Source organism: Heliconius melpomene, chromosome 19 (assembly GCF_056956725.1).
Source record: "Heliconius melpomene rosina isolate 202511_hmr_F chromosome 19, ASM5695672v1, whole genome shotgun sequence".
Classification (NCBI taxonomy): Eukaryota; Metazoa; Arthropoda; class Insecta; order Lepidoptera; family Nymphalidae; genus Heliconius; species Heliconius melpomene.
The window spans coordinates 10,801,780-10,827,664 of NC_140407.1; the positions used below are offsets into that span (position 1 = coordinate 10,801,780).

The 25,885-nt window shown below is 31.7% G+C and overlaps 3 protein-coding genes across 5 annotated transcripts; 1 reads left to right on the top strand and 2 right to left on the bottom strand.

Annotated features, from left to right (window-relative positions):
* Positions 1–416: 416 nt before the first annotated feature.
* On the bottom strand, positions 417–13,463 carry PH4alphaEFB (prolyl 4-hydroxylase subunit alpha-1). Of its 3 annotated transcripts, XM_085202860.1 has the most exons (13): positions 13,304–13,430; positions 12,399–12,508; positions 10,303–10,507; positions 9,369–9,514; positions 7,142–7,304; positions 5,738–5,919; positions 5,325–5,464; positions 4,672–4,805; positions 4,269–4,422; positions 3,239–3,463; positions 3,066–3,125; positions 1,076–1,241; positions 417–767 (listed from the first exon to the last, which is right to left on the bottom strand). In XM_085202860.1, the coding sequence occupies exons 3-13, from the start codon at positions 10,491–10,493 to the stop codon at positions 649–651; spliced, it is 1,680 nt and encodes a 559-aa protein (XP_085058986.1). In that variant the 5' UTR covers positions 10,494–10,507; positions 12,399–12,508; positions 13,304–13,430; the 3' UTR covers positions 417–648. The 3 variants fall into 3 exon arrangements, with proteins under 3 accessions (XP_085058986.1, XP_085058984.1, XP_085058985.1); XM_085202858.1 differs by lacking the exon at positions 12,399–12,508 and having other exon boundaries at positions 13,304–13,463; XM_085202859.1 differs by lacking the exons at positions 12,399–12,508; positions 13,304–13,430 and adding an exon at positions 11,336–11,499.
* Positions 13,464–14,393: 930 nt separating this feature from the next.
* LOC146528725 (DDB1- and CUL4-associated factor 13) lies at positions 14,394–17,753 on the top strand. Its single transcript, XM_085202841.1, has 5 exons — positions 14,394–14,608; positions 14,780–15,324; positions 15,432–15,598; positions 16,306–16,606; positions 17,431–17,753. Exons 1-5 carry the CDS (start codon positions 14,530–14,532, stop codon positions 17,680–17,682), a joined length of 1,344 nt encoding a protein of 447 aa, XP_085058967.1. The 5' UTR covers positions 14,394–14,529; the 3' UTR covers positions 17,683–17,753.
* On the bottom strand, positions 17,746–22,796 carry LOC146528726 (kelch domain-containing protein 3). Its single transcript, XM_085202842.1, has 5 exons — positions 22,278–22,796; positions 21,717–22,182; positions 20,649–20,844; positions 19,987–20,157; positions 17,746–19,348 (listed from the first exon to the last, which is right to left on the bottom strand). Exons 1-5 carry the CDS (start codon positions 22,518–22,520, stop codon positions 19,285–19,287), a joined length of 1,140 nt encoding a protein of 379 aa, XP_085058968.1. The 5' UTR covers positions 22,521–22,796; the 3' UTR covers positions 17,746–19,284.
* Between the last annotated feature and the right edge of the window lie 3,089 nt (positions 22,797–25,885).

Below are 25,885 nucleotides of genomic sequence, written 5' to 3' on the forward strand. Positions count from 1 at the left end.
TCAAAATATAAAAAATGCAATGATGGCCATTAACAAATTAATAAAGTATATTTAATTAATACAATAAAAATAATAAACCATGGCTGCTTCAAAATAAGGAAATACTCTATAACAGCCGCAGTTTTTTTTCTAATAAAAAATATTGCGTAAATGAACATATTATTATTTAATATTACAATTTTTTTTAAAAAATATATCAATCCTGCAAAATGTAAAAACCAAGAAATAATATTTTTTTGTGACTGGCAACTGTAAGGCAAGCATTCGTTCTTGCATATTATAATAATAATTACTAGTACTAGAAATTATATATTACTTGCAATATTTTTATAATTGACTAATTTGCTTTAGGAACTTAAAACTATTATTAACCAATATTTCTCTAAGTTATTGACAAAATGTTATACACATTTGTGTTTGATACACTATCTTTATTCTTTTTGTATTCAATCTAGTTCATTTATCTTGTAGTTAAATAAAAACGAAATGTAAACATATAGTTAAAGTTTTATAAAGCATGAGATTTGTGCAAATGGATTTGTATGGCGGTATATGGCATATATGGCAACAACTCCGCTTTTATAATAAGTAAAATATATAATATAAGCAAATTTTGTACAGTCTAAATCAGTTCTTTTTTCCCAAAATCTATCGGAATATCTTCGACACCGGCTTGGGTAGTGGCCGAATCATGCTCTCTGCCTGGTATTCTAGGTCACAGGGTTTTATCAACTCTTGACCACCCTGGTGGATCCACTTGTTGCTTACTGAAATATTAAAACAAAAAATATTGATACTGTCATGTCGTAGCGGTACAGTCTCACAAATAGCAAAGTTGAATTCCGCCACTCGACGCACAATGTTTCGAAATTGGGCAGTATCACGAATTTCGGAAAGTGCGAAAATTAATTAGTTGAAGTAGAAAAATAATCGTGTTTGTATTTTAACATGTTTTAAAGTGTTATTCCACGCTATAAAAAAATAAACGTAGCAGAATTCGAACCCGAGTCTCTTGGAAACCGTCTAGACGCTCTAATTTGGACAGCCGGATATGAACTAGTACCACCCTACGTACCCCACTTGGAGCCGCGCAGCACGGGGCAAGCGGCGTGGCGCGTGGCGAGGTCGCCCTCGCCCGACGCGTGCAGGTTGAGCCAGAAGGCGGCCGCGCGCCGCACCGGGAACACGCTCAGGCCCAGCTCCGTGAACACCGTGGCGCCGCCCTGCGCCACCTCCGACATCTGGCGGACACGGGACAGTATGTTAGTCTATGCTTATTGCTTAAACAAAATCGTTTTACTACACATAATAATAAAATAAATCTAAATTTTATATAAATGTGTTTGTTGTATGGAAACAGCAGCTACCATTATTTGTTATGACGTCATTCGTCATACAGTCTTGTCGATACAGAATCATCTGAACGATTGAACCTTTGTTCGTAGGTAATAACCAATATCAGTTGACAAGATCATGACGTCACAGCCGAGCAACACGAGATGATATTTTTTTTACATATAGTTTACTGTCATAAGACCGATTGTTATATGAATATTAAATACTTTTCATAAATGTCTTAACACTATTTTACCTGTTTTTATATTAAAATTTGTCACTATTATGATTCACTTCAAGCCTTTTGCTCTAAAATGTGTTATTGTGGTTTAGGGTTCCATAGCTCAAAAACCTATAAGCCACAAGGCTCTATTCTGGGTCCGTTTTTGTTCCTTTTGTACATTAATGACTTACCTCATCTTATGAGAGATATCTGTGAAATAATGTTGTTTGCAGATGATACATCTTTAGTTTTTAAGGTTAATAGACGGCAATTGGAAATTGACGATGTAAACAATGCTCTTTCTAGGATATTACACTGGTTTAGTGCCAATAACTTGGTTTTAAATAGTAGTAAAACTAAATGTATCAGGTTCTTTACTAAGAATGTGCAACAAGTAGAAACCAGGGTCTTGATGAACAATGAGGAACTTAAAGTAGTTAATGAAACTGTTTTCTTAGGTATAAAATTAGATGCTAAGTTACAATGGGGTCCGCATATAGAAACTTTATCTGGTAGACTTAGTTCGGCAGTGTATGCTGTCCGTAAGATTCGTCAACTGACCGATGTTGACACCGCGCGTTTAGTATACTTCAGCTATTTTCATAGCATTATGTCTTACGGCCTATTACTTTGGGGCAGTGCCGCTGACATAGATACCATTTTTGCGCTCCAAAAACGGGCTGTCCGAGCAGTCTATAAAATGGGTCCACGGGAGTCACTAAGGAATAAATTCAAAGACTTTAACATCCTCACACTACACTCCCAATATATTTATGACAACTTAGTATATGTGCATAAAAATATTAATAAATTTAATAAAAACAGTGACCTCCATCAACATAATGTAAGAAATAAAAATAAGCTTGCTGTGCCCTTCTCTAGGCTCCATAAAGTGTCTCACTCATTCGTAGGTCAAAGTATACACTTTTATAACAAACTTCCAAACGACATGGTTAATTTATCACTGAACAAATTTAAAAAAGTGGTAAAGCACAGGCTCTGCCAAAAAACATATTACTCTGTTAAAGATTATGTTCGCGATAAAGATGTTTGGAAATGAGTTGCTCTATTTCTAAGTTAAAATTGTAAATTGTAATTTGTAACAAATGTTGGCATTTAAAAGAGTGGCCATGAGTTTCTTTGCCTGTATCTTCTCATGAGCTCAACCATTTGAACGGGCTTTTTTCAAGTCAAAATTGCACATTTTTTTTTTTTTGGTTATTTTATTTTGCATTTTTTTTCTACTTTATGACATGTCCAAGTAAATGTTAAGCATTTTTATGGAATAAAGATATTTTGACTTTGACTTTATACTATAATCAGGAAATGAATACAAAACCCTCGTACTTTTTTATGTTTACTTTTCGATATATGACTATAAGAAATAAAAAGGAGACAATTACATATATGTTTATAAAAAATTAGAGATTTTATACATTTTGACTTTCCTATGATTTAATAAGTGTTCTTAATAATTATGTTTCCTTATAATTAGTTTAATACTTACATAGAACAAAACGGTAGCTATTCTGTTGCCATTGAACTTTTCAAACGCGTTTTCTTGCTTCTGTAATATTATTAAAAGAAAAATGTACATTTTTATACTTTATATTTTAATGGACATTCGCTTTAATAATAAATATATGAAATTCACACATAAATTGTCAACAAATAACATACCCTGGCAAAATCAAAATGAGGTTCATAATGTCCACCGATGCCGTAATTGACGACCTGCAACTCCTCAGCGGAAGCCATGCTGAGTCCAGTGAAGTGCGCGACGCGGGCGGACACGCGCGCCACCACTGACGACTCCTCGTCCTTCAGCCACGCCGACTTGCTGATGCGGTAGTGCGCAGGCACCAGTTCGCCGGTTTTCGGGTCGTGGACTGTTGCTCTTTTGAACTGAATAAATTATGGTTGTAGTTAATATTATTTATATTTTTTACAGCTTCGAGCTGCGCATATAGCAGACAGCTGTATTTTCTGAGGCCATAGAGCTTAACAGTATTTTTGTGTTTGTGATGAGGCGGGGGCAGGGCAGTTACGTGATGTGCGGGTGATGTCTTTCCTCAACTTTTAACAATAAATGAAATGCATAGCCGGTCGATATCGATATTCAAAACAATTTTCATAAACACTAATTGTTCTGGTAACTATTGCAATTTTGCTATAAAACATCCGATACGCATTTTTTACACTATATCGGATTTACGATATCGATATAATTTGCCTATACATAAGTAACGTAGTCGTGACTCGAGGCACTTCTTTATTTTATTACAACATAAAGAAACACCATAAAAGTGACACTAGAAACAAATACTTCGGAATTCAAGTGCAAAATTTAAATTTAACAATAGTTTACTGTAAGGAGACATAAGAAGTTTTCTCAAATCTATTTCACATTGTTTGCATAATAGAGCTATTTTTAATTGTAAACTATACATGTAAATTAAACGAGCTTTATTATAAATATAAAACTTTACAAATATATATTATTTAGTTGTCATTAAAGTATTGTTTTAAATTATATGAAAAAAGGGCCTAAAGACTAGAGGTTCTCTTTCTCTGACGAGATAAAGATTGTATAAATATTTGAGGTACAGAAATAGTTCTTCGAAAATTATTTTGCCGGCTTTTGGATTGTACCTAAAAGAAGTCACTAAAATTTATTTATAATGTATAGTAGGTTAAATTAAGTGCTTACCCTAGGTTTTGCTAGTTTTTTTATATATTCTATTTCGTAATCACTTATAACTTCATGAAATACAATAATATCAGGTTTCATGTACATATACTCCATTTTGATTGGGGCCAGCTTGAGGAACGGGTGGTTCTCAGTTAAGTATCGACATATTAATCTGAAAATACATATAAAATAAATTTATTTAATAGATCCTTTAATAATACTAATGACGTTCTGAAACGCTAAGTTTGCCAGCGTTAGTAACGGATTCAAATCTCAAAGGATTCATGACAGATAATATTTAATTTACATATATCAAACAATAATTTTATTAATACGATTTTTATATTAAACATACATGTACAATCAAAATAATCTCAATACATATAGAAAACTAGATGATAAATGTATCAACTGTACTCACTTTTTAGATATTTCACTGGGAATTTCCATTTCACCGCGGCAGAGGGATTCGTATACTTTTCTTTCTTTTGCATATCCTGTCAATTCTTCATCTTCTTCTTGTTCTTCAAACTCTAAGTCATCTTCACCTGTGTCCTAATGAATTAAGGTTTTTTTGGCGTTTATACAGAGCAAGAATATTAATTATTAAGGAGAACAATAATAATTATTAAATAACATTAGAGCTCAATTAAGAATATTTTACTTTATAAGAACTTACAGCCTTTTAAGTCCTACTAACATTATAAATGTGTGAAGTTGTGGGTTTGATTCCCACTAGGGGATTAGATTATTATCTGTTTGACGACATAAGTCCGTAGTTAAGTTTCACAACTCGAAACGTGATATCTTGAATTTAGGCGGAAGGAGCTATTCTACCTCCGTGGTACGAGACAAAACGTAAAGCTAAAAGAAAACGATAACAATGTCGCTGTAACTTAATATAAATCACCGTACCCAACATAATTACAGGTTCAATCCCCACTCGGGGATAAATTAATTTTCTATTCCCTTGAACTTGTAAGATTAATTGCATTACACAAAACATGTGTTTCATATTTTTTATACAAACGTTTGAAATAAATCTTTGAAAAAATCATATATGTATGTACATACGCCACGTCGTTTTTTCCATAGTTTTTCTTGTCTTTGAGCGACTGCTTTCTCGTAGTGCGGTATATTACCAAGGGCTCGGACGTGTTCAGGGTCTATTTTCAATAACTCTCTTGTCCACTCCAAAGCATTCTTAACATCATCTAAAAAAATATGATGTATAAAATAATAATAAAAAAAATATATATGACCGCTATGCGTCTTTTTTTGTACTTTTTTATGTATTATAAAAGCCTTGTAGTTATTATTTTAATGCAAATTACGTTTTTTTCATTTGCAAATTGCAATATATATTTTTAATAAAGTAATTGATTATTTACAGTCTCATCAGTATGAGAATATGAAAATATTTTTTTTCTAATATCATAAATATAAATTAACTAATGACAATCAACATAAAGATTTCAATATCTTACCTAACAAGTAATATGCAAAGCTGATGTACTCCAAAATATCGACTTCTGTAAATGAATACTCTTGTTCCTCATCACGATATTTCTGCAATGCTACAATCATCCAGGATTGTGCATTTTTGTAGTCTTTCTCATTGTATAAAGTTTTTCCCAATTCATAGCAGTCGCCCGCACTCATTGCCGTGCTATAAAATGTGAGATCGATATAAATTAATATAGAAATAATAACACTCGTTAGTCAAAAAGTCCATTGCACACTTTGAAGCAAATTATAATTTACAAATACATATATCTAATCGTATAACTTCATTCAATCATTAATTCAAAAATATCAATGATTAACAATATGTAGCTTTTCAGTCACGTTCCAACAAACAAACTATAAGATCACATCTTACTGTTCTACTGTGTATATAAACAAACTGAATAATACAATGAATTACAAATTTAAATATAAATATCATAATAAATATATGTAAATACATCTAGAAATCTTGAATTTGATATAATATTTCTTTTTGCTTATTTATTTACTCTCTAATAATGTCGTTTACTTATAACTAATGCTTTATATTGTTGAAACTACCATTTAATATCGTTCTAAATATATTGTCGGTATTGTTTGATCTCATTTGTACAATAACATGAATAATGATTTGTTTTAATAGTGCCTCATGAGTTTAATGTATGTACTTGCTGCAATGGATGTCCCATCACCAAACAAAAAAAGTGCTTTAAAATTGATCACCCTACCCCATGTAATATAGACTAAAAACTTACGAAACAGCTGTTAATTGATCTTCACTGTGAAAATAAATTATAATATAACAATGGGTAGTTTCGTAAACGAACTAAATCTTCATAATAAACCTTGCTTCATTAGATTGTTATTACAAAAAATCGATATTGAAAAAACATAGGCACTTATTATTCTTTATTGAAAAACGTTTTTAGATTACTTACGGAGGAGATGGTATATCGTCTCTGTAAAATTATATTTTAATATTACAATGGTGTATGTTTAAAATAGATATGGATGTACGTAATGTAAAATACTAAAATGTATAAAAGAGCTTATAAATAATAAATTCAAAAACAAACGACGATTAACATCTATTATCTGGTGAACCTACGTACAGTAAACTTTTTGTGTGAATGTGAACAATAGATTTATACTAAATGAGATAACGTTTTTTGGACAATATAATTTTTGTTAAAAAAGTTAAATACACACATATTTAATTTTTACAACTATATCTTTACAGATATGTTAAATAATATAATTCAAAATTTCATTATGGCAAAACACATCATAAAGCTCGAATACCTAATGAAATATAAACTATTTGTATTATAAATATATTTTATGTTGGAAAAATTTATATTTGTATTTGAACGTCAAACTACCTGTAAATAACCCCATTGAGTCTTCCCTCTGCCAAATCACCGACATCTAAGTGATACGTTTCTTGCAAGCGCGTTAGAGCTTGAGCGGCGCCCGAGAGGTCTTCCAGAGTAGGGTATTTGACGTCCGTGTGATTGTTTAGTATCGTTATGTTCTTTATATACTCTGAAAAAAGTATTAAAAAGTACATAAAAACAATCTAGGAAACAATATAGGAATATATATAAGTTTGTATTTACTATGTAGGCGAATATGCATGCAACGTCGTGGTTTAGCGGCATAACGTATGACTGTAAACGCGTCGGTTGCGTGTTCGATTCTCACTCAGGATGATGAATTGTTTTCATTTCCTGGCTTTTGTATAGGTAAAGACAAAACGCGGCGTAGAGTTTCGTCACTCAGCAATTGGGCGAAGCTTAGGGAAAAGAGTGTCTTAACACTAGTCCCCATGTTTGCCCTGCTATTTACGAGATAAAGCGTGAAGCTAATAAAGCGGCTTCTACCGCTTGGACTACACTAATATAAGGTGCAATTTTTTACATACACACACACACATCTTTCATACACACGTACATCTTTCTCTTGAAACACTCTTTCTAGTAGTGATAACCCGGAAACGGGAAAACCGTACCGCAACCATTAAAAATGGCGGAAAGTAACCTTTCATTTAAACCATATAACTTCAACAGTAAACAATTATCATGTGCAAAATTACTCTGTGATATAATATAATCGCATATTGTTAGTAAAAATAAAAAATGTCGTAAACTGAGTACAGATTTAGATGTAAGCTTATGTTATACTAAGTAATTAAAACGAAGTAAATTTTTAAATCAATATTTTATGAAACGTTATAGTTTTCTTTTTATTTTGCTCTTACAAAGAATTTATTAAGGCACTGGGGATCGAACATGCAACCTATTTACTTACAATTACATAATACGTCACTTCAGCACGACGGCCATAATAAATGTTAGCGTAAGATATAAAATTATATTAGGGGCGCAATAAAAACGAAGTGCAATGTTGTAGTCAATAATAATAACAATACATATTAAATGTTACGTTTTCATGCCAGTAATAAACATCAAATATATTTATATATTTCTTCTTCTCATCTTTCTTTACTTTCCCGCTTTGCCTCGGTACTAGAGCAAATGAAAATATTAAATATTTTATTTCATTGAGTGGGAATCGAACCAACAACCTGTTGCGTTTAGTCACACGCTTGTACACCTGGGCCACGATTGGCCTCGAAATGAAAATTTTATGTTGATATAATTTTTAATTACAAAAACTAAAATAAATATAAAATTAACACTAAATTGAATATAAATTCATAAAATAACACGATTGTGCCATAATAAAGTTCGTGATACACGTTTGTTTACAATCGACTGTTAGGTAGGTACTCGTATTATGTAACCAAGAGTTTCTGAAGCAAGAATACAAGATACTAAGAAATAAGCACCTAATGATTGAAGTGCTAATACTTAAATGTACCTAACCAATAACGTAATGTTTATCTTTTTTATTTGCGCAGACACATAATATTATCGTTTTTGAAAGTCAATATTTTCGTGACAGAATTACAAAATTAAATGTTCAATCGAAATTTAAAGGAGAAATTAAATGTTTAGTTTCCGAGAAGCTATAAGTATATATTTTATATATATTTCATTTAAATAACATTAATAAGAACATAATGTTAAAAAATAAATAATCCTATAAAACTGTTTAAAACGTCTCAAGATACGATAGATTCACGATTAAGCAAGCTTCAATGACATGTTTCGTTATACCTTGGCATATAACAATAATGACTATTCTATTATAGATACGTAGTTAAGCTGCCTTGCGTACATGTCAACATTTGAAATTTTCATACTTTTTTTTTAGCTGTATCCTGCATGGATAGGCGCAGGGAGCTTCTCAGAGAGGACACTCCGTTCCGCACTTCTCGCCGAATTCTGGAGGCATTGCATGTAACTGTAAACGTGATAGACTGTGGGTTCGATTCCCACTCGAGGAAATTAAATATTTTATATTTTCAGTTTTTCACTCTGGTGTCCGCCAATCAACACGCAATGCCTCCAGAATGATGCGGAAAGTGGGGAGAGGAGTGTATTAACACTAGGCTCCCTCTACCTACCCTGCTACATGCAAGATACAACTTGAAGCTGAAAATGAATAAAACGAAACGAATTAAAATAAAAACCATATCCATACCTGTCCCAACTTCTATACTTCGTTCAATATAATCCAAGTCCGTTGTTAGCCTCTTTATTAAAGTAAAGGCATTTATAGGATTTCCTAAGTAATTGGGAATGTCTTCCATAGCTTTTTCGTGTTCATTTTTGTACGTGACCAAGTGTCTGAAAATGTTATATTGACATTATTATAATATTACTTACTGCATATACCTTACACCACTATCTGCCTACATAACTATTAAATAAAATCTCATTTCTTATGCCTGACATCCAGAATACGTTTCAAACATAGCAACGATTTTAATTAACATAGTAATATGAAAATTAATTAATACGTAGTCACGTAGCTTAAGAATGTGTCATATTATTGTAGAAAATTATTAAAAGTAGAGTAAAGGCTGACATAGACGTTGGAATTAGAAAGGAGAATAACAAATGACATGTGGATCCCCATAATTTACTGCGATGATTACACCTTTGACCTTACTGCCTTTCGTATTTATGGTTGCACTCTACACCTAGTGCTCTACACGAAGTGAAAACATTGTCAATGTTTTAAGTATTTAATATTATTTGTGATTTTTTAAAAGCTTATACCTAGTAAATTATAACATACTCAGTATTCGTATTATATACAAAACGCATTTTTAGGGAAACTCTAAATCATTAAAGTAGGGGTGTTTTAATTTGCTATGAATGAAAACGGCATCTCAAAATCCATGCTTAGTTACATTCAATATGCCCAGTAAATTAACAATGTTAGACTGTGCATAATAAAATGTAAATAAATAAATAAATAAAATTTATACGTCAAATGTAAATTCGTCTTTACTGATGTCTACATCAGTGACATCATCTAGCACACATATAACATAAAAGCAAGAGCTGTTTAAAAATAGGACCTCTTTAATTAAAGTAAATGAGTGCATTACATAAATTAAAAATAATACCTTTTTAATATTGCCAGTCTATTTTCTTCTTTATTAATATAATCTTCTAAGTCGTCTATAATCTTTTTGTGTGTTTCTAGTAAAGGTTCGACATCTGATATTGCTGTGAACAGCTCCCCTCTTGAACATGTCCATAGATTTAATATGATAAAACAGAAAATAACATAAGAAGTTTTCATCGTGCGAAACATATTTCTGTCGTTAGCTAAAAACAAAAAATATTTATGTTATAATTTCACTAATCGATAATATGGGCAATACAATGAAGTAATATTTTTTACTTATCATATTTAACTATACTTATATGCACAGAAATATATGAAATAAACTGCAAAATTTACATATATCATACATATACAAACGATAGTACCTACAAACTGGAACGATTTAATTAAGTATATGTGAAAGATAGATAACAATAAATGTATGTGTAGCTAGCTATGATCCATTTATTTCCGTGGACATCTAGGGCACATTCCTTAACTAAACTGATTTTTTAATTGGCTACTCTTGCGTATTGATTGAAGTAAATAAATCTTTCTTGTGAGCTTACGGAGTCGTTGGTAACAGAGTGAGAGTATAGATAATTATTCCTAGTGTGCGTAAACAATTTCCTAATGCAAGCTTTGTCACGTATACCTTATTGTAGATTAGTTAAAATTATTAAACTTTTGTAAGTATTCAGAAAATTACACGAGTTGATACACTAACGTAATCTATTATGCAATACGATAGCGGAAAATAAATTATATAAAGAATTAAATCACTTATTTTTATGAGATATAGAGCTACTATAGAGATAGATAAATAGAGAGAGGTTTAATAATTAAGGTTATATATACTTAATATTCTATTCATAATTTGTTTATTTTTTTTTATAAAAAATAGAATTATAATTTATTCTTAGATTATAAAATACCTAGATTGATGTTGAAAATTATTTAATATTATACCTAATAGATAAACAAATATATATCTACCCGGATACGTCCGGATAAGTTTCTAAGTAAAAATAACAATTTGCTATACGTACCTAACAATAACTCATAACCAAATTTTTATAAACACTACTAAAATATCACTCAATGGTAAAATAATAGTTACAATCATATGACAGAGTATAAAATATCAAAATGTACGACGACTTCTGTTCTGACTTCCTCCATTCCATCCGGCGCGGGCGGCATACGAATAATGAGCAATACGCGGCGGCGCAGAGATCGGGTCAACGGACAAATAAAAACTTTGGTCAGAAGCTAGCGACAAACCACTGACCTTATCAGACGTTGCGATGATGATATTTTTTTTTATTTTAAACAACTAATATCATACAAATTGATTATTTTAAAATTTTCTATTTTAGATATTGTTTCAATAATACACGTAAGCTTAACCAATGACTACTTATAGATTTTTTTATAACTGAATGTTATAAAAAAAAATTTCGGCGTAACTTATTATCCAGCCATATGACAGGGTAGGTAAATAGAAGACATCCTCCACTTTCTGCCCTAATTTGAGGATGCGTGTTGAGTAAACGAATTTAATCTTGCAATGTCGTACTTTGTGTTATCCAGAGGGAAATAAAACTAATTCATTCCTCTAGCGTATACAGTCAGACGCTGTCTCACTACGCGACGACGACTTCAAAACCATATCAGCTTCAAGCTGAATCAGCATCAGCATACAGCAGGAAGTATTAAGACACTCCGTGGCCCAAATTCCGCAGAGTTCTGGAGGCATTACATGTTGAGTGGCGGAACTCAATACGAAAGTGGAGAAAGGAGTGCCTTAACACCTACCTACCCTGCTGTGTGCGATATACAGCGTGAAGCTAATTTAATAATTTTATAATAAATAATAATTCCTTCCCTCGATAGGAGATCGAACGACAACCGTCGTGTTACAGTCACACCCTTATGACCATGCGAAACGACGGCCTCGGTCAATAAAAGCACAAGATATAAAAAGGATCTATAGTAATATAATATGTTTTTTTCCATTCTGTTAAGAATATAGAGACAACCTTTCGTAAATGTTTTTCTAAAGACATAAAATTATAGCTTTCCATGATTTTTTTGTTTCAACTAACTCACCATTTGTAATGGAAGTAAACGGGGTAAGAAGATAATCAAATATGTGTAACCATGTGACCACAGACAAGGTCCTGATTAATTTTAAATTTGGAACCACAGAAGCTGCATTTCTGAAGCAAAGAAACTTTTAATGGTATATCTGAACCACCTACACAGATTGAAAGAATGTTTTCAAGATGTTGTACTGCAGATTGACCATCAATCAGATCCATCTGATTACTCACAGATAGGATATGAATAACCTTTACATCATTTTTGGTGGATCTGTCACATTGTAAGAAGCTTAGAGCAGTACCTGGGATTTGCAAGTGGAGTATAAGTTTAAGAAGTTCCTTAAAACCTCCTCACTCCCAGGCTCTACCTAACAAAATTCAAATAATTCTACTATTGACCCCTTCAAAGTAAGTACTTAAAATTTATCAATAACAGTTCTAGAAAGATCCTTTAATAAATTTTAGAGAGATTTCTCTTTTGCACCTCTTGCCATCACATAAAAATTTAACTGATATTTGTTTCCCATGACACTATAAACTAGATTTAAGAACATCTTATGACATATTATGCCCCTAAAATATTATACACACATACATGTATTTATTATAATCAAAATGTATATAACGTGTATGCTTAAAAAGATAAGCTAACAAATCTAATTATTTTCCACTAAGCCTTAGTTTAATAGACTAAAGTTTAGTTAAATAAAAAATAATATGGAAAAAAAGGGTACAGACCAAATGTCTGTAGAATTATATCAGTTACATATAAAAGCATGGACATTAATTTAAACACAAAATAAACTATAAGAATAATATAATATGCTTATAATATAAGTTTTAAATGTCTGTATGACTTCTAGAGAAGAATGATTTAAATAATATATAAATAAATGAAAAGGACATACTTACAGACTTAAAATGAATACCAACTCATTTCAATGTGGTATAAATATCTTTAGTTGTTTATTTACAATTTTAAAAATTACAATACATTACACGGTAAAAATATTAGTTCAACTTCAAAGTGTCAAACCACAGTGATCTGTGCACAGAACACATTTACTCAGGATCTGGATTGGCGATCGATGTTGGCTAACATCGATGTTTTATTTTTTCTTATCTTTTTTTTCTTTTCCCCACAGTTTCACGCTGTATCCGTCCCGCTTCAGCTATATATTTAATAAATATTTCATTTCCTCGAATGGGGATCGAATCCACTACCAGTCGATTGCGCAGGACACTTTGAGCAGTTAATAAAACGACAATTTATAAGATACTAAAAGTACGTTTTTTTTGCTTACGATATGTCTTTTTAAATAAAATAAAATAAACATGTGAATATTTTTTGTTCATGATGCAGTTTTTTTAAGTGGGAGTAACACTCTTTCTTCAAGTTGAAGAACTTAAGAGACAACCTATAACGGGATGTATTGTTATGACAAAATCATCTTAATCTTAAGAGTTCCGTTTCAGACAATCACATGATTCAGAATTCTATGGAAATTGGCATGGACGATTCGTTTTTAAAATTAATGGCGCAACGGGTTGAGTAGCGAGGCGAGTGTGTGTTAATAAGAATCTGAACACTTTTTAACCCAAGTTTAACCTAATGACATATATCATTTTGCAAATTTAAACAGTTTTGGTAAAAAAATATTATTTATTTCTTATTTGGTTTGCTGGAAATGCTTAAAATATGTAGTAGTCCATGTAAAACGATACCGGGTTGGCTTCACCGGCATAGACCACAGACTACTCTAAGTAGAAAACTAGTCTGTGATGTGTGGTGGTGTTCAGAATTTAATAAATACTGTGTGTGGAAGCATTCGTAAATTTTGGTCGATTATGACCGATTTGGTCGATTATGGTCGATGAGTAAATGTGTTCTGTGATTATGACGTGTACGCGACTTCCTACTGACATTGATGTTACAATGTTTTATTTAATGCAACATCGATGTTACATTAAACATCGATATTTTGTCTGCTAACATCGATGATCATCGGGCATCCCTACTTTGTAAACAAAAACACGTTTTCTTATGTTATGTTGCAAGTCGAACTATATTTTTACATATTGTTTAAAGGATAATAAAAGAATTAGACGCTTAAGAAGAATACTTAAAAACTGGTAAAATGTCCAATTTAAAAATCAAAGTTATAAGTCGAAACCCAGAAGATTATTTACGCGCGACCAAGAGGGATATACATAAAAGTAAGTCACTTAAAAAAAGGTCGAGTTTAATATTTTAAAGTAGATACGTAAATATTAAAGTTGTAGCACATATTTATATATTCATTGTTATATAAATAAGATGTATTTTTCATGTTTGTACGTTATGTTAATCACATAACCTTTAGCATAACTTATTTTTTATGATTTTAGTACCTAGAAATTATGATCCTTCATTGCATCCAATGGAAGGGCCTCGAGAATATGTAAGAGCTTTAAATGCAGTTAAACTTGAAAGGGTTTTTGCAAAGCCATTTGTAGGTAATTTAGATGGACATACAGATGGAGTATCAAGTCTTGCTAAACATCCAAACAAATTATCTTGTTTAGCAAGTGGAGCATTTGATGGTGAGATTAGGTTATGGGATTTAGCAAGTCGAAATTGTACTAGAAATTTTGTTGCTCACGAGGGTTGGGTCCGCTCTATTTGCTTTACACCAAATGGCCAGCAGTTTACTAGTGTTGGTGATGATAAAACTATTAAAACATGGAATACTGAAGTACAAAACCCAGATGATGAAGATCCTGTAAATACACTTTTAAGTATGTCAGTTGTCTCCGGTATTACTCATCATAGATCTAAACCAATATTTGCAACTTGTGGAGAACATTGCCAACTGTGGGAAAATACAAGGAATGAGCCTATTAAAGTATTTAAATGGGGTGTTGATAGTATTCATCATGTTGCTTTTAACCAAGTAAGAATATTAATATATTTTTTTGAAATTATATTGTATAATTTATATTAAATAAAACAATTTAGAGTCAATTACCATGACAATAATATGTATGAATCTTATCATAGGTAGAGACCAATTTACTTGCATCTTGTGCCAGTGATAGAAGTATTATTTTATATGATTTCCGTGAATCTGGACCATTAAGAAAAGTAGTTATGGAACTAAGATCAAATGCTTTGTCTTGGAATCCAATGGAAGCATTTGTATTCACAGTTGCGAATGAAGACTACAAGTTTGTATAAGCATTATATTTTTTTTTTAAGAGGCAGTGAGGTCTTGGTTTTAAGATACTGGCTCACTGTACAATTTTTTAAATATCAAATGTTGTTTGATCATCGAATTGAAACATCGAATGTTGACAAAACTGAATGCATTACTTGGTTACCAGAGTAAGGAAATGAAAAAAATCATTTAATCTATACTAATATAATAAAACGGAAGAGTTTGTTTGTTTGTTTGTTTGAACGCTAAGATCTCTGGATCTACTGGATTGATTTACTTTGTTTTTGTTTTGTATGAAAGCTGCATTCTTCAGAAGTGCTATAGGCTATATAATATTACATTACACATACATACTAATAAATTAAAATACTTTCTAATTTGACATGCAATTTATTCTGCCATGTTAATAACAAACGTCGTCGCTACGCAACCGCGTACCGTCGTTACCGCGTCATTTTGATATTCATCCTTATGAAAATAAATATAAGTCACTTTTAGCATTTCATCTAGATTGTAATTATATTTCTATAGAAATTATATTCTTATATTTCAAGCAGGCGTAGCCGCGTCCGGGTCCGCTAGTATTATATATATTGAGAGATAGAGGGAGGCCTTAACTTACATTTTATAAACATGTTGACAATACTAGAGGTTATTACATAAAAATAAGTACCCGGAGAGCATGTCTAAAACAGAAACTATATTCTAATTTTTTAGCCTTTATACATTTGATGTACGTAAATTAAAACAACCAATTAATATTCATATGGACCATACGTCGGCTGTGGTAGATGTTGACTACTCACCAACTGGAAGAGAATTTGTAGCTGGAAGTTATGATAAGACTGTAAGAATCTTTGAAAGTTTAAAAGGTCATTCACGAGATGTATACCATACCAAAAGAATGCAAAGGCTAACCAGTGTGAAATGGTCCTTAGATAATAAATACATATTAACTGGATCAGATGAAATGAACATAAGAATTTGGAAAGCTAAAGCTTCAGAAAAACTTGGTGTTGTAAGTATGACATTAGTGAACTATTGTGTCGCCTTTTTTATCTATATATATAAAAGGACTTGTCCTCACTGACTGAGGTAAGACGCACGCACAGCCGTAACCGCTGTGCGTAGAAACGTGGAATTTGGACAGATGTTTACTTTTGTAATCTGGACATCCACTAAGGGATTTTGAAAAATTTTAACCCTAAAGGGGTGATATAGGGGTTGAAAGTTTGTATGGAAAAAAATTTAAATCGGCACCGATTCTTATAAAATTTGAAATTTAGATTTTCAAAAGTGTTTAATTGAACACGTGTTTCATCGTTTTCTAGAATTCTCCCCCTAAGGGTGCAAATAAGGGGTTGAAAGTTTGTATAGATTTTTTTTTAAATCGGCACCAATTTTTATAAAATTTGAAATCCAGACTCTTAAAAGTATTTAATTGAACACATGTTTCATGGTTTTCTAAAATTCTTCCCCTAAGGGTGCAAATAAGGGGTTGAAAGTTTGTATGGAAAAATTTTTAAAACGCCACCGATTATTATAAAATTTTTATTTTAGACTCTTAAAAATATTTAATTGAACATGTGTTTCATGGTTTTCTAGAATTACCCCCTAAGGGTGCAAATAAGGGGTTGAAAATTTGTATGGAAATTTTTTTAAATCGCCACCGATTTTTATAAAATTTGAAATTTAGACTCTTAAAAATATTTCATCGAACACTTTTCGTGGTTTATTAGAATTCACCCCTAATTACGCAAGCGAAGCTGCGCGCGTCCGCTAGTTTTAAATATATGGAATTTAAAATATGTGGAACATTTAACTTTAAATGTTTTTTTTTAGCTCAAACCAAGAGAACGTACTGCACTTAACTATGCAGAGGCATTGAAAGAAAAGTTTAGTGGACACCCTCAAATCAAGAGGATAGCCCGTCATAGACATGTGCCAAAACATATTATTAATGCTCAAAAAGAAATTAAAACAATTAAAGAAAAGAACAAACGTAAGGAAGCCAACAGGAGAAAACACAGTAAACCTCAAACTGTGCCATTTGTTCCTGAAAGGAAAAGACATGTTGTTAAAGAAGATGAATAATAGGTTGTTTTCCTGTAATGTAAAATAATATTGTGATTTGATGAATTTAAATAAAAAAAACACTTTCTTAAGCTTTGTTTTATTGACATTCTCTCTAATTATTTGAAATATAATGTAAATAACATTCCATTAATTTGTTTATTTTTGCATGCCAACAACCTGGCATTTAGAGTGCAAAGGGTAATAAACACCAATGTATGATTTTAAAAAGTACGATTTTTTAATTCCAAATATTTTTAAATTCTATGTCTCAATATAAGTTTTGCAGAATTATTAACTTTTTTACATAATCATATTCACAGTTAGGATAGTATATTTAGTAATTTTATAGTTGTCTTTTATTTTAACTACTTTTATGATGACTTTAATGGAAATCATTAGTTGGAAATATTAAAAAATAATATGAAGGTAGAAATACAATAAAAATGTATATCAAGTACTCTGTATCTGGAGTTCTATGGTAGTAAATATAAAGAGTATATGGCATTAGTTTACGCAGTATTGGTGTACTCTAACAGTTGTTATATATACATTTAATCGTATTTACATTAATTAATCATTCATTTCAATTTGAATATTTTACTATATGAAGTAAAGTACCTAGGGCTAGGAACGAAACATGCATCGACATACTATAAACATTTAAAATACTATCAAATAATAATTGATTAAGTTAAAAGACATAAAACATAAACATATATTAACATAAATATGTTGAGATTCTTCTTGTTGATATCTTGTTAACAGAAAACATTTAATGCAACTGGTTAATAAAATAAAGTTTTTTTACACTAATAATAATATTTATTTTACTTAACTTTTTATATCACACAAAATAATTGTAATATATTATCGACAGTTGTGTGTGAAATCCCAACTGTTACAATCCAGGATGTTATGATTTACCATTTCGGGTCTGGATAATTTGTTTTTTTTTCCTTGTTATGTCGTTAACCGAAATTATCCGACACCAATGGATAATCCGAAATAATCTTATATCCGTCACCGCAACCGAAAATTATATAAGACAGCCAGAGTGAACCTGGGACACCAGTATTAAAACACTCGGTTTCCCATTAAGACTGGGCATATCTAGCAATATTTTCTGGGGGAGGGCCTGACATTAAGCATTGCCCATGTAAATGCTGTTTATATGTTTTAGTAAATGTTGTTTTTTTACTTTTTCTATTAAAGGGCGAGCTTGTGCACCTACGCTACAACCTTCTTATATCCGTATCCATATAACAAGAACACTTAAATTTGGGAAAAATTGCATTGTTCAATTGAACTGCATTATCCTCTGTCTTTTACATTCTTGTAACGGTGTCAGCTGTTGCGTTGTTTTAGATATTTTCCCAGTAACAAAAGTTCTTCCTACTTATTGCTTCTCCATAGTAAGCGCTTTTAGACGGCGCTTCCATCTTTCAAATTTGTTACAGTTACGGATAGTTTTTTATTTCGGGTATCTGATCGTCTTAGTTACGGCTACGAAAATCCACAACATCTCTAGTTACAATAAACAGGTCGTAATTCATTTAACTTCAATGATGTAGGTATATGTTAAACATGATTTTATAATCATAATTTAAATTTTCATTTAATTTAGCCAGCTTGATTTACAGGTCTGCTTATACGATTAGGTAGTGTCATTGTCCTGATGTCAATTCTGAAAACAAAGCAATTAAGCAAATTATCAATTGAGAATGTTCTTTTCACCCGATTGCACAATGCAAGGGAAGATAATGTGTTTAAAAATTTGTATGCAAATCCTCATTCGTACTTGTGTATCTTTCCATCGTTAAAGTAAATGGACTTTTCAGATCCTACACAGAAATTGCACTTATACACTTCACCTTTCTTTAATTTTTCTTATGGAATACCCACATTCAGTGTCAAATAACAGCTTTGGTATCAGCACTGTTATGTTGATCCTGTTATTGGCGAAGTGAATAGTGCTCAACTGGCACGCTCGAAGCGCCATAAATAAAGAACCGAACCGAACCGATCCTGTTACCTTTTTTGATCCACATCATACCTTACATCCCTACTGAACATATTTCCCAAATATACTTCTCAGACATACCATTTAAATGATAAATTCTTTTATATATGTAACATATATGGGTGTTTCTCTGTAAACAGGGCAAATCAATAAATTGATTTTTTTAGCTTCATGTTTTATCACTAGCATAGGGATTGAGCTAAAGATGACAGAGCGTTGGTAAGACTATTTTTGTATAAAGATGGCTCTTTGTTGTCTTCGATGGATTTGCAGAGAAACGTCTATATATGAAAAATTCTTACATGATATCCCTAGGAAGGGATGATTGATCCAAATTGTGTTCCAAAACACAGAGAATACTCAGTGTCTTTAATGTCGGTGTATAATCCAGTACATGTAGATCACTGTTGTCTATGAGTCTTTCTGGATCATCTGAATCATCTGCTTGTCTGTTATTATTATTTGTGCAAGGGCTGTAACGTATTTTATATAATTAAATACATTTTATTTAAGCAATTAGTATACTAGTCCTTAACATATTATAATAAAAAGTGTTACATAGAAACTCGATTATATGACCCTCAGTTATACAGATTAACCAGAAATATAACATTATGCTATATGCACAAGATCTGCTTTTATATCTTGCTTCTTACATTTATTATTCTTTCTTCTAGCTTCATACATTTGATTGTCAGAATGCCTAATGACAACAGTTAGTCCAGTTAATTAAATTTCTACTGTATATAACAAATATATAAATAAATAACCATGTTAAGTAAATAATCATAAGATTAAACAATGTAATAAATTTAAAAATAATGTTAAGATTCATACTGTATTCCACACGTAGAAAAAAAGATGTTTGGCAAAGTGACATGGGTTTGACTGGCATGTTCGGAATGCCCTAGTCAAAGAACTATAAATAAAAAAATATTAAATAAGCTAACATTATATTACAAACCTAGTTCCACCAAATAAGTAAACTTTATTTTTATAAATTAAACATGCTTGTCTCCTCCTTTTACAAGGCCCTACTCCGTGTACAGTAATGTGTTCCCAATAATTTCCTTTAATTGAATATCTGTATAAATCATTGAAATGAGTCTTGGTTTTTGCATTTAATCCACCAAAAATGTACATGCTGTCCTTGTAAATCCCTGGAATATAAAAAAATATATTTACGAACAATCAAGCTTATTTTATTTATCTCTTTGTGAGGTTCAAATTTTATCCTGTATTCTTGCCAATAAATATTGTTACAAAGAAAAATATATTTTTTTATTTAATATAGTTTTTTTATTATTTTTTGTTAGTTGAATACATTAATATAAAACCATTAAAAATATATAAAGCCTTATTCAAAGTTAGGTCATTGAGGAAGTAAGTTGTTGAGGCCAGTTATCATTAGCAGCACTCTTTCTATGACAAAAATCTTCACTGCCAATTGTATGGGTTGTTTTTGAGAGACTCCAAATTATCATGGTGTTAAGAGATTTGAGCATAAATATGGTCTTTTTGTTTTTTAAAATATTGGTTAATTGTAAAAGTTTTGTCATCCATAAACAACATTTTTCTGTGTGCTTTTTTGCATATTGCTTATGTATTTCTTTGATTTTACCACCCTATTTTTTAAAATTATAAGTTAAGAAATGACCCTAAGTAATTCTTGATTGAGTCAAATTCAAAAGTACTATTTTGTTTATTTTTAATTATAACAGTATTAATGACCAGACTAAGTATAGCAAAGCAGAAAGAGGGTTTCTTGACACTAGGTCAAGACCTAGTGTCAAGAAACCACTATTCTAAAATGAATGGCCGAAAATTAAAACTAGGTAGGATAGGGTAGTGACAATAATCAAACCCCAATGGTAATTGCATCCACAAACATCCAATCCAATGGTAATTTTATCCACAATCCCACAAACATCTAATCCAATGGTAATTTTACCCACAAATATCATGTTCACAGTCTGAAGCTGAATTGCACAAAGGCCTCACATATTTCAATATTGTTTATTGAGATACTTACAAGCAGAATGACTTCTTCTTGCTTCAGGCCAAGTTCCATTTGCATTGACATTTACCCATGTTTCTGTATTTGTATCTAAATAATAAACTTGAGGACAGTATATTTCTTCCTCAGAGTTATAGGGACCATTCAAATCACCTCTACCACCAAAAATATACATTCTATAACCGTAAGAAACAGCTGTGTGAAAATCTCTGTAGCATGGTGGCGTACCATGAGTAAGTATAAATTTCCACTGCATTGTGTCCAGATTGAGACAGTGGACATCATGCGAATATTGATCAGTAAGGTATTCAAAACCACCAAAAATATACATTTTGTTTTTAATAATACAAGCTGAATGACCATCTTTTGCATATGGCACCATGCCAGTTACTCCAGGTACACTCCATTCTAACTTTTTGGTATCAAAACAGGACAGGGTATCACAAGCAACGGCATTATTTCTGCCTCCCCACATATAAACCTGTAATATTGACATAATAGGTATTTGACAACACTTCATATTTAGGAATTAAAGTTAAAATTTTTAAATTATTGCTATTATTGTATGACATATACCTTATGTTTATATGCAATTGCTGTATGGCCATATCTCTGAAATGGGACAGCATCATTTTTCTTGTAATCTACGGGTGCCCACCTAAGTGATACAGTGTCTAATACATGTACTGGAAGGGGCTCCCAATCTTTGTATTCTTCAGTTGAACAATATCCACCAAAAGAATATATTTTATCTCCAATGCTAACAGCTGCATGGTTAACTCGTCTTGGCCCTCCTTCTATGTGTACTGTCCACCTCATTCTAAAGAATTATGCACTTAATTTATATTATATCAATCCTTGTCTTGTTTAGCTTTGCAGTAGTAAGTAGTTTCTGTCACAAGTCAAACAAACAGGGGAAAATGTACAATAAACACTTGTTAGAACGCGAAGAGTTTCATTAATATTTTATTGTACGGAAAAGACATGTTAGAATAGCAAAACTGAATTTAAAACAACTATAACAACTGAGGGTCGATTATAAATTTATTGAGTTGTCAACTTATTAAGTGCCAACTGCAAACTGACAACGAAAAATATTGACGTTTGTTTCACAATTTGACAACAGTTGCGTTCCATAATGATATCATGGGATAGGTACTGTAATCTTTTTAATTAAAACTATTAAAGAGAATAACGATTTGGACTTATTATAATATTTAGCAGTACTTAAAAATTAAGATTAATTAAGGTTTGAGTTATAGAGACGTACATAGCGTGAATAGTCAAAATAAATATTTTAAAATTAATTACACTTAATTTAATTGAAGTTACCGTCAAAACAAACGTAATATATAATATTTAAAAGTCAATACTTTTTTGATTCACGGACAATGCAAATCAAGTAAACCGGGAAATAGAAACTTTAAAATTGTTATCTAATGTCAATGTCGTGCATAATATAAGCGATTACTAATTCATAATAATTAAAAAAGGTGAAGTGAAGGCTAATCAGTGGATTAGCCTGACAACTACTTAACTTAAAAAAAAAATTGAGGCCGTTGTGGCGCAGTTACATAAGCGTGTGAAAAAAAAAATATATTGATTTTGGTGGTACACAACGGTAGTCGGTTGAATGACTAAATTACTTAGCATTACATGGATCTACCGTGCAAGTGCCTGACCAAGTAGATATAAGTAGGCTGGAGGCGTTGCGTGTGGAGAGGCAGAACTCAGCGCTCCGCTTTGCCTCGATACCAGAGCAAGGAAATGAATATAGAGTGGAAATCGAACTCACAACCTGTCGCATTTACGGTCGAACGCTTGTGCCTCTGCGACACGACTGGCCTCAATCAAGCGTTAATGCACATTTAAAGGGCCCCTTGTGCATAAAGCTCATCTCCACTGTCCGAACTCCTCTTTTTAATAATGCCTTCGAAGTACATTTTAGTAATAAATTGCTGCTAGTTCTAGACAGGCTGTAAGACTAAAAGATCTTAGTGAAATATTAAGATAATTCGTTACATTCTCTTTAGTCAGGTAAGTGATCGAAAAAAAGTGTATATATTATTATTGTTGTTCCTATCGATGACAATTATTGACGAACGATTGACATTGAACAGAATAAACATTAAATTATTCTTGCATTCTCTATTACTTTCTAGAACATTAATTTTAATTAACTATGTAATTTATAGTCGAGTAAGCCCATAAACAAATTATTAAGATACGTTAACAGTTTAGATGTCGGATTTTTTAAATTTTACGATATATGATGTGTGATGACTAGTAGGAATTAGATCGTTCATTTTTATATTAATTTTGAAAATTGTGTTACTATCTAAAAATCTTTTGCAATAAGTAGGCCTGGATGCCTGTTTTTTCATCAGTAAAAGAGCAATAGGCGTGATCTTTCAACGCCAGGCGGTGTTAGGGCGAGAATCATTTGTTATTATTTCTATCACGCGCCGAGTTTTCAAACAAATTGTATTGTAACTGACAATATGAGCGATTATTGTTCGATTTGATACAAATGTTCGGCCGATCCCAGATTTTTTCGACGATAAATTTCCTCAACTCATAAATTTTATACCTACTTAACAAATAAATAATATCTTATAAATAAAATTAAAAATCTTTAATAAAAACTCTTTTTAATCGTATGTTTATAGTTCTGTACCTTAAAACGAAAAAACGGAATCCTTAAGTATAGGATCAGTTTGATGTCCATTTGTCCGTCTGTGAACACCATTCATCTCACGGTCGTGAAGAGGTATCACGCTGAAATTAATATGAAATGTTCAGGTCTATGGTCCCTTGCAGCACAACCAAGAAAAAACCAAGTTTCCAAGTCAACGCAATCAAAAGGACACATTCCGGACACTTCCCGTGGACCTACATTCATGAAATTAGGCATGAATGAAATGAAGTAAGAATGTAGGTACAATATAAATAAAGGAAACAATTGAAAATTTATATTTATACAGATAAAACTATTACAAACGTATAATTGTAGTTCATTCCATATAAAAGATGAGCACAAGCGTGCCACTGTAAATGCTACAGGTTGGGGATTCGATTCCCACTCGAGGAAATGAAATATTCTTTTCAGATATGCATCTACCCAATGCTCTCGAATAAATACGTCTACATCTAAATGGGTTATAGGACGTGAAACCTAGTCAATAAGTAAGTAGTTTATGACAGTAAATTCATAACTTCCAAGTTGATAATGAGAGGCTGTATAACAGAATGTATTTATTATTTTTCTTCCCCCCGGACTGAGGCGGTGACATGGCCTGACGTATAGAAAGCGTATTGCCGATGACGGCCGATCTATAAATCATATTTGGGACTGGCAATCGTTCGTCCTCCCGTCTGCCTCGTGATTTTTCTCGTTTTTTGTCTGACTTCTAAACCGAGCATCTGTGATGGGAGATTCGTTGTACAATATATTCATTTATCTACATTATATAGGAATTAGGAGAGTTTGTTTATGTAGCTTCATTTGAAAAACTGAATCTACATCAGTTTCAATTACAAATCGTAATCTCATTCATACAAGTAAAACGCAGTTTTTAAGTATAGATAGATATCCGAAATTTAAAAAGATTAAACATTTGTTTTTAGTATTATTTAATTTTATTATTATTAATATTAAAATAATAGACAGACACATTGAATATCAAAGAAATCTACGACCACATCTTACTCAGTTTAGCGAACCTAACTATCAAAATATTCAAATTTCAAGGAGTAGTGGAAAAGTGGTTATTTGGATATGTTTCACGCGCCATCCGTCAGCCTATCAAACGGTTACATTTATCATCGGAATCCCATAAAAAGTAAACCGGAACTAATCCCGCACCCTCCGCTCGCTCCCGGCGCTCCCCTAATCTGCATACTGTAAGGAAAATAATTTCACGCTCTCGCCGCATCGAGATGATGTGAGTGTACTTTAATATAAGCAATAAACTTATTCGATTCTCCATATTTGCTTTTATATTCAAACATTTGAAAGAATGAGTTTTATATCTGTATGAGTGAGTAACTTAATATCAGTTGGTGCGGGTAATGAGGACTAACTTAGGGAGATTTGAATTAAAATAAAAACTACGTATAATATATACGTATAATCTGGTATAATATTGGTTCTTAATATACTTAGATATATGCATTAATTTTGC